The sequence below is a fragment of the Euphorbia lathyris genome, chromosome 6 (genome assembly GCF_963576675.1).
Source record: "Euphorbia lathyris chromosome 6, ddEupLath1.1, whole genome shotgun sequence".
Taxonomy (NCBI): Eukaryota; Viridiplantae; Streptophyta; class Magnoliopsida; order Malpighiales; family Euphorbiaceae; genus Euphorbia; species Euphorbia lathyris.
Window position 1 is genome coordinate 51,171,194 of NC_088915.1, and position 10,309 is coordinate 51,181,502.

At 32.7% G+C, this 10,309-nt stretch overlaps 1 protein-coding gene across 1 annotated transcript; it reads left to right on the forward strand.

Annotated features, from left to right (window-relative positions):
* Positions 1–240: 240 nt before the first annotated feature.
* Positions 241–3,964, forward strand: LOC136233238 (uncharacterized). The gene is made up of 3 exons (XM_066022856.1): positions 241–1,123; positions 2,123–2,417; positions 3,522–3,964. Exons 1-3 carry the CDS (start codon positions 467–469, stop codon positions 3,572–3,574), a joined length of 1,005 nt encoding a protein of 334 aa, XP_065878928.1. The 5' UTR covers positions 241–466; the 3' UTR covers positions 3,575–3,964.
* The last annotated feature ends 6,345 nt before the right edge of the window (positions 3,965–10,309 follow it).

Sequence of the window (10,309 nt, forward strand, 5' to 3'; positions counted from 1 at the left end):
TTTTTTAAATGATAAATTAAAACTACTATTCAAGGGACATATAAAGTCATAAACTATTAAACATTAACTAAATAATTACAAACAAAGATTCAAAACATAGGATTTTGAGATGAGAATGGAATACGTATAACCATACCCATCCTATTCCCAATTATTTAGAACAAAATAAAAACCACTCCATTTCGGATTGTTTGAAACAAAATAAAAACCATTTCCATCTTATGGGAATCCTAAATGGGTATCCCACCAGGACGGATCTCTAACGGGGAAAGGGAATTCCAACTGATTGACAACCCTAGCTAGGAACTTTTTTCTTTTTTGTGCGCGCGCTAAATGAAAAACGAAAACCTAACGCCGCGTTTTGGTAGGTGAACCCCTTAAACCCTCTCAACCTCTCTCCAGAAATCATCTCTTACAACCACCACCATCATCGCCGCGGCCACCGTTCGCTTCCACCACTACCACAATGAGTCTAGTAGCAGGCTCTTACGAGAAATTTATTTGGGGTTTCAAGCTTAGACCTTTGAAACACTCCGATTCCCAGCAAACCTTAACCCTAACCCAACTCTTCTCCTACTCTTCCCACCTTGCCCCCATCACCACCGCCGCTGCCTCTGGCCCCGTCGCTGCATCCGGTTCCTCGGATGACACCATTCATGTCTACGACATCTCCTCCACTTCCTCTCTCGGCACCCTCCACCATCATTCCTCCTCCATCACCTCCCTTTCCTTCTTCACGCCTCCCTCTTTCTCATTCCCCCGCAACCTTCTTTCTGCCTCCGCCGACGGCTCCGTCTGCATCTTTGATGCTGATCCTTTCGTCCACCTAAAGACTATACGGGCTCATAGGAAAGGAGTGAATGACTTGTCCTTACATCCATCTGGTAAATTGGCTCTTACTGTGGGAAGAGACGAGTGTTTGGCGATGTTGAATTTGGTGAGGGGAAGACGGAGTTTTTATTGTAGACTTGGGAAGGAAGCAAGTTTGGTCAAGTTTGATTTGAGTGGAGACAAGTTTTTTATGGTAACAGAAGAGAAGGTTGGGATTCATGAGGCTGAAGATGCCAAATTGGTGACTGAGCTTGATTGTCCCAAACGGGTTCTTTGTGCTGCACCTGGAGAGGTTAGCTTTCATTTTGCTGTCTTAGAGTGTGTTTAATTGATTTGATATTTTTTTGCTTTTGTGTTCATTGTTGTTCTCTATTCTTTTGTGTTACATGACTCTCCTACAAAAAAGCAGCAGTGCTGAAATGAAAAATTGAAATTTGCGATTGCAATGCAATTGTTTTAGCTCATTAATTTTATTTGTTGAACTGCGTCACTTGGCTTAACATGATGAGAAAAGGGTGGCAATTTCTGACACAAGAACATGTTTTATAGAAACAGTCTACACAGATTATCATTTTTCTTGCATTTAGAAAAGGGTGGCATATATATATCATAACATGATAACCCGAAATTGCTACCAGTGCGTCCTCGTAGGTGGCTACAATTAAGATTCCTTTTGTTTTGGGTGAATTACACCTATGATCACTCAACTTTATCCTTACTAACATTATGATCACTCGACTTTATACTTACTAACATTATGATTACAACTTCAAAATCTGACATAAAAGTGACTCAACTTTGTCATTTACTAACATAAAAGTTACTCAACCTTAGCTGGTAAACCTCCATTACAGAGGTGGTGCAAATGATATTCTAAGCAACTTTAATTCTTAAACTTTTTGGTTTTGAGGTAATTAGGTATTGTTTGTTTGGGAAATATGGTTTTAAATAACTTTAATTCTTTGCATCGTCAACCATCATTTTGAATTCCTTTACTTTCATAGAGGGCCATAATGTTAGTATAAGGCAAATTGAGTGACTTTTATATTAGGTTTTGAAGTTGAGTGGCATAATGTTAGTAAGAAAGAACAAAGTTGAGCGGCAATGGGTGTAAAAAACAAAAAAAAACTTGAGACCGTAAAACTCTTCTCTTTCTGTGGTGTATATAGCTTTTGACCTCTTGCATCGCTTCTTTGTTACTAGCTTAGCTGGTTTGTTGAAAATGCATATTTCTAAGATTGTAACTGTCTTAGATCATTTGCTTATTTTTAATGTTTTTGTATTCCAACAGAATGGCCTCCTATTTACTGGTGGAGAGGACCGGAATATCACAGCATGGGACACTAACAGTGGTAAAGTTGCATACTGCATTGAGGGCGCACATTCTTCCCGTGTTAAAGGTATTGTTGTGCTTACTAAGAATGATGTTGCTGCTGCTGAGGATCCATATTTATTGGCTTCTGCATCATCGGATGGAGTTATACGAGTATGGGATGCTCGCATGGCTGTGAAGGATAAGCCAAATCCTTTGGCCGAGACTAACACAAAATCTAGGCTGACTTGTCTTGCTGGATCATCTCTTAAATGTGAGTACCAAACTGGTAATCTAGGTTCATATTTCATTCTCTTCACATTTGTCTGTGATAGCTTGAATGGCTTTTAATTCATTTGATTAGGAAAACATTTTGTTGACTAATTCTCCTATGTGGCACCAGCTTCAGGAAATGTTAGATTTGACATATACAAATAGTATTTACTCCCTATTTTCCTGTCTTCTGCTTCCTCTAACAGTCCAACCTATGCACTTGGCGCAACGGTAAAAACGTTGTTGTCGTGTGACCAAGAGATCACGGGTTCGAGTCTTAGGAGCGGCCTCTTGCCAAATAAATTGGCAGGGGAAGGCTTGCCCCCAGTACACCCTTGTGGTGGGACTCCTCCACGGACCCTCGCTCAGCGGGGACGTGTAGTGCGACCGGGCCGCCCTAAAGTTATCTGGATATTCCTTCTTTCTCTTTGACCTGCTGATGCTACTTCTGATTAGATGCCAGTGAGTTCAACTTTTATTTTATTCTGGTGTTATCATTATTTTGCATCCTTATCTGATTGTTGCTTCATGAATTGAAGCAATTTGGTTTGCATGTCTGTCTTCGTCTAATCATTATTAGGGTTCATACATAAGTTTTCTGATGCATACTGCGGTCTTACTAAAAAAAATTCTGGTATGGAGAGAAGTTTTTACAGGTGACATTATGCTCCCACAGGCTTGGAGCACATTTTGCATCTGTTGTAAAATGGTAATCAGAGAGCACAGAATTAATAAGGGATTAGGATGGCAGCTGATACTTTTGGTGAGACGGGCAGTTTGGTGTGCAGCACTCTAGTCTGTAGGATAGTACTTGGTGGTAATTGCATGTTAGGCGTTGTAACTGTAAGATTTGAACTAGTATAAGCAATTTGGTCAAGAGTATGCGATTTCAAGGGATACTGATCTTGTCTAGCTACATATTGCATTATGAATATGCTGCTCTAGATGAACCTGTGATTACCTTTTACCTTCATATTCTTTCATACAAGTAGAAATTGGTTACAAATGCCCTCTTCTAGAGCATATGTAGCAAACAAATGATGCTTATTTAATCTGCATTCCAAAAAAGGGAATTGGTTCTTATCATTTGTTTGTTTTCATGTAGCTGGTAAAATGCAACGTTATATTTCAAACAACAACAGTCGATCGGATGAATGAAGATGGAGAAACTTAGCAGGGGGAACATCAAACCTTTCACATGGCGTCAAGGAAAACATCTAACGAAGTCGTCTTACTGCTTGTTGTGTTGAGCCCAACATATCAATTTTGACACTGGAAAATCTTATGTTAAATTATTTAGGTATGGTATATGGTGTTGTTATTTGCTTAGTGATATATAAAACAAAACAAAACGATCCTTTCTTTATCTTCGAGTTTTACTGATATATAGAAGAAAAATTTGATTCTGTTCCCCCAACTTGTGAGTAAATTTTGGAATTTCAATGGTTGTAGGAGTAGAAATTGTGAAGTGTTGTGCCAAACGTTTGTCTTTTTCAGCATTGAGATTTCTGTCTTGAAAATCGTTTTGATAGATATGACATTACTTTTCGTGTTGTTTTGATAGACATGACATTACTTTTCACTTTATTTATAGTGAAGTGTTAGAGTATCTCCAATAAAGTATGATGAATCACTCAACATATTTCTTTATTAAACTCCCTCCCATTCGAGTGAGTTTAATATATTGAGCACTTATCAACCACTCAATGTTTATTGAGCTTCTGCTTATTTATATATATTTTTTTTATTTTTAAAATAATATGATTGGTTTAATTAATTGGTGGATCAATTATGATTGGTTTAATTAATTGGTGGATCTTTTGTGATTGGTAGGTCCATTATGATTGAGTGGTTATAGAGTTTAACCATTAAAGTTACATAGTTTAATAAAATGAAGATTATTAAATGAATGATGTGGCATGTACATTGAGTGGTTGTAAGTATGATCCATTGGAGATGCTCTTTATGGTTAAAATTGAAAATATCAGTATATAACAACCATTTTGAAATTGAAAATATCAGTATATAACAACCATTTTGAAAGGTTAATCTATCATTAATAACAGCCAGTAACAAACATAAAAGCAATACTAAATAGTTGAACCACGGATCTTTTTTTTTTTTTTTTGAAAGAAAACGAATCTTTATTGGCTGATATCAGCTAAAAGAATGGGAAACAAAAATGAAGGAGCAGAGTACCACTCACTACAGTGAGACACAGAACTGACAGCCCTAGCTAACGTATGAGCCGCACAGTTCGCTAACCGTTTAACAAAAGAGATCGATGCATCATCTAACTCTTTGAACAAATCAATACAATCAGAAATCAAATCAGAAAGATAAGAGAGAGAGTGAGAGCGATCCTTAATTGCATTAACTACAGACAAACAATCAGACCGAAACTCAACTCCACTAATGCCCTTGTCTTTAATCCATGACAACGCTTCCTTAACAGCCATAGCTTCCGCAACAATAGGTTCAAAACAACCAAGTAAGCCACCGTGTCTGGCAAATAAGCACGAACCAGAGTGATCCCTAAGCACAAACGCAAAGGAACAGAAACCATCATTATGGAAAAGGCCAGCATCAACATTGCAAACAAACTTACCTTCCGGCGGCCTAATCCATTTCACAGCAGCCCTACCAATACCAACCGAACCCAAGACTCTATGGGATTGAGCCATCTTCCAATCATCAAACTCATTTACGGCTGAACAAAATAAAACCTGAGCAGAAAAGCGGGACTGGGACCAGACCTGGTTATTTCTATTTTTCCAAATCCACCACAACGTAAATAAAATCTTACTTGAAGGAGGATGATCAGCACTCTTCAAAATCGAAATCAACCAAGCTTCAAAATCCAGCGTTTGCACCATTCTGTCATCGCCGTAAACAATGAACCAGATTTCCTGAACCATCGGACACTGTACAAATGCATGAAATTCATCCTCCAAATCGTTATTACACATCGGACAAATGGGGGAGAGAGAACTATGCTGTTTCTGAAGATTTAACATAACCGGTAAACAGCTCACCAAAGTCCGCCATAAGAAGTTTTTAATTTTTGGCGGCAGCGATAATTTCCAGATTAAACTCCACCGATCGTCACGCGCATCAGTCATAGCATGAAACGACCCCAACAGTAACAACCCGATAACCCGATTTAACCACAGATCCTTACTTAAACCAAATAGACACTCTTTTAAATTTGAAATGTAAACTTGAGACTATGTAATTATGTAACAAGCCTTTCCATTAATGACATTAACACATTGACAGTTCGGTTTAGTTTGAGGATTTAAGAATCTCTAGAATAAAGTTAGGGATTTACAAAATTAAACCTTTAGAATTGGATTGCAAAACTAAATATTCAGAATTTGATTGTTCCAAAAATTCAGTCCAATCTAATTTAGAGATTTGGTTTTGGTGCAATCCAATTAAAAAAAAAACACTTCTAAAAATAAATTAAAAATATTACTTACAAAATAAAAAGTATTATTTACAAAATAAATAAAAAATACATCTGCATTATTTTATATAAATTCAACTAAATAATATGCATCCATTAATATCTAAAAAATATAATAATAGATATCTAATAATTCAAACAAAAAAAAATCTCAAATGGGTATTTAGGGAGTGTTTGGTTGTTAATTTTCATGCTAATGTTTGTCTTTTCACTTTAAAATGAAGACTTTTAAGTGTTTGGTTAGTGAACTCATGTTTGCCTTTTATATCTGAAAGGTAGTATTTTACAAAAGCAGAGAATCTATACTTTTTGGATAAACAGTCTTTTCCAACAGTAAACAGTAGGTAAAACAAACAGACCTTAATTTCTACAAAAGAAATAATTTTAGCTGATTTACTTGATTTATTATTATTTATTGATTTATTATTATTTGATGTGGGAAATCTTGAGGATCACCTCCTATGATATGATCCTCAGTTGTAATAGTCTGCAATAAAACATTATAGGAGTTAGGCTCTGTTCTTTATTACTGAAAAAAACTGAACTGAACTGAACTGAACTGAATGATACTGAATACTGAACTGAACTGAATTTAACTGAATGCTACTGAACTTAACTGAATGATACCGAACTTAACCGAATTTAATCGAACGTAACAATAATGATGATATTAGACTTTAAAATAATTTAATGATAATATTGGACATTAATAAGCTTATAATAATAATAATAATAATAATAATAATAATAATATTTCTACCAAAAAAAATAATATCAATAATAAATAAACATATTATTAAAGATTAAACTAAATTAAATATCAAATAAAATCTAGGCTCGATAAAATCCTATGACATTAAATAAAAATGAGTCTAATTTAAATTAAAAATATAAATTACATACAAACACAAATTTATATATAATTTAAAGCCTATGAAATTAAATACAAATTTTTATATGAATACACACTCTTAACTTTTTATTACAATTAAGTATTAAGGTACAAAAATACCTTTAACGTTTTGGGTCCGGGATTATTTTACTCCTAACGTCTAAATATGAATTTTCATATGAATACAAAATCGTGACTCAATTTATCAATGTTAAGGGTAAAATTGCTATTGGCTTCTAATATTAGGGATAAAATTGCACTATTTGAGATATTAAGGTAGTTGAGCCAGTTAATTTTTTAGAGCATTGTAATGTAAACGTATTAATATAATATTTATTTACTTTTCGCAAAATTTGCAAATAAGCTGCACCAAATAATTATAATTATAATAAATAATGATAATATATATAATGACAAAGCATAAATTATATATAAATATAATTATAATGAAAATAGATAAATTAATATATAATAAATTATAATAATTATAATAAATTGCTGAAATTATAAATAAATAATGATAATAATAATAAATTATATATAAATAATAATAATATATAATAATTATAATAAATAATGATAAATTATTGAATACTGAAACTGAATACTGAACTGAACTGAACTGAACTGAACTGATTACTACTGAACTGAACTGAACTGAACTGAACTGATTGTTACTGAAATTAAGTAATAAAGAACAGGGCCTTATTGGCAGTTGTTGGTTTCTGCGCCTTAGTCGCCCTTTGAGATGACGATGACAATAACAATAACAATAATAATAGTAATAATAATAATAATAATATTTAGTATATATTAATATAATATATATTTGTGTAAGTGTATAGGTAATACGATCAATATATATTAGTATATAGTATGATTACTGATTAGTGATGACAACAAGTACGGATTCAGGGATACTTGGTACTACATGAACACTGTATAAAATAGTTTAGGACGTATAAAATTAGAGGTGGCAAAATGACACACGACCCGATTACACGACACGAACACGACACAAATTTTTAGTGTTAGTGTTGAGCTTAATAGGTAATGGGTCATTTTTGGGTTGACACGAAACTGACATGCTAATTTTTGGGTTGGGTTAGTGTTGACATGTGAACCCGAAAACGACACGAAATGACACGGATATTGAAAATTATTGTTATATTCTCTTGTGTTTTTTATGTCACTTTATTAATAAAGATAATAAAATTATAATTATTAATTGTAAATATTGATTTGCATTTCCTAAATTGTTATAAACACATTACATGACCCTCTAACATGATATTATCGAACTTTTCGATAATTATTGTTAACATACTAATCTAAAAATGATATAAAATGTTTAAAAACAGTACTATATCTTCTTATATTTTTAAGAGTTATTATTAATATATATGCATAACAAAATTACATGTAACCCGAAAACACGACACGAAATCGACACTAACCCGAACAGGTTAACACGACTTTGACACGAAAGTTTTTGGGTTGGGTTTGGGTTTACTCTTTTTGACACGAACCCGAAATGACACGACACGAACACGACTCGAACACGATAATTGCCAGGTCTATATAAAATGGTTTAGGACGAGAATATGATTTAAAAAAAATATTCTTTTATTGGTATGAGATTTAGGGTTTAGGACCTAGAACTTTTAAATATTTGAATTTATAATTTATTTGTTAAATTTGTGGAATATTAATTATATTTATGTTTCATTTAATTTGTAATTTGTTCATTTATTTGCTACTCCTTCTGTTCATTTTAATTGTCTTTTTTTTTTAGAAAAAAGTTTAGGTAAGGGTACATTTTAATTGTCTTTTAAAGTTTCTACACAAATATTAAAAAACTTATTAATTAGCCTAAAAAGTAATTAAACATTACCGTATTACTCTCTTGCAATGAGTAAATTACACCAATGGTACCTGAATTTTACCCTAGTTCACACTTTGGTACCTAAATTACATTTTGTCCCAAAAATATACCTGAAGTAATGATGACCGGACAATTTAATGTATTTTATCGGTCAATGGCCGGTCAATGCGAGTTTGATAAGTAAATTACACTGATGATACCTGAACTTTATCCTAATTCACATTATGGTACCTAGATTTTATTTTGTCCAAAAACACACTTCAAGTAAAGATGACTCAATATTTTAGTACATTTGACTGATCAGTGATCATTCAACGTGAGTTTGACCATTTTAAATTAAAAATTGAGACCCATTATACACTCAATTAACATGAAGTATTGTAATTTTATGTTAATTGAGCGTATGGTGAGTCTCAATGTTTAGTTCAAAATGGTCAAACTCATGTTACCCGGTCACTAACCGATCAAATAAACTAAATTTTTCAATCACCTTTACTTGAGTTATGTTTTTAGGATAAACTAAAATTTAGGTACCAAAGTGTAAATCATGGTAAAGTTTAGGTACCATTGGTGTAATTAACTCATAAAACTCTTATTGACTGGTCATTAACCGGTAAAATATACTAAATTGTCCGGTCATCATTACTTCAGGTATATTTTTGGGACAAAATGCAATCTAGGTACCAAAGTATAAATAAGATAAAATTCAGGTACCATTGGTGTAATTTACCCCTCTTGCAATTAATTCTTAAATTTCTCTGCAAATTTCTTTCCTCTTATTAAATGAGGACAGAGTTGGAGAAAACACATTTAATGCTCATTGAAAAGTGTAAAACGTCAAATAATTTGAAACAAAATTTTTTTCTCAAAACGACAATTATTATGAAACGGATGGAGTAATTCTTAAAGGGTAGATGTACTCACAAACCAAATAGGACGGAATTTGTTCAATAATGAGATGGGATATATAATTCTTATAATAAATGAATAAAGATATAAGAATAACATTACCCACGAGTATACTCGTTGCCACTATATTTCAAGTTTAAGATGTAAGTTGTAAAATTCCAATCAATTAAGGTTGACTTGAGTGGTTAAGGGCTTCAAGTCGCTTAAACAAGATTTTGAGTTCGTTTCCTAGCATCTACTTTCAAATTTGTGTAATAGTTAGTAATTCGACTTGTTAAAGTTTTAATTGGGAGAAGATCGTAAAGGGCATCTGACGAGTCTCGAACTGAGAAATTGGACACACTGTAAAAAATATTTTAAAATTTCATATTTAAGATTTAGGATTTACACTTCAATTAATATTTATAAAAAAAAATATTATCACACATGAAGGCATTGTCAAATATTAAAATGATAATATTGTCAATTAATATAATTAAGTGATTACCACACATGAACATTTCATGAAGACATTTTGAGTTCCAATCCTGATATATATAGTAAACTTTAATTGAAAAATACTTCGCTTAAAGCATATTTGACGAAATTTAATTAAAAAAAATTAATTAACTAATGCGGATTTACAAAAAAAAAAAAAAAAAATTGATTAGAAAGTAAAGATTAAAGTTTTATCAATTTATAAACACACTTTTTTCACTAAAATCACTAATAAACATGAAAAATTATCTATCTTATATT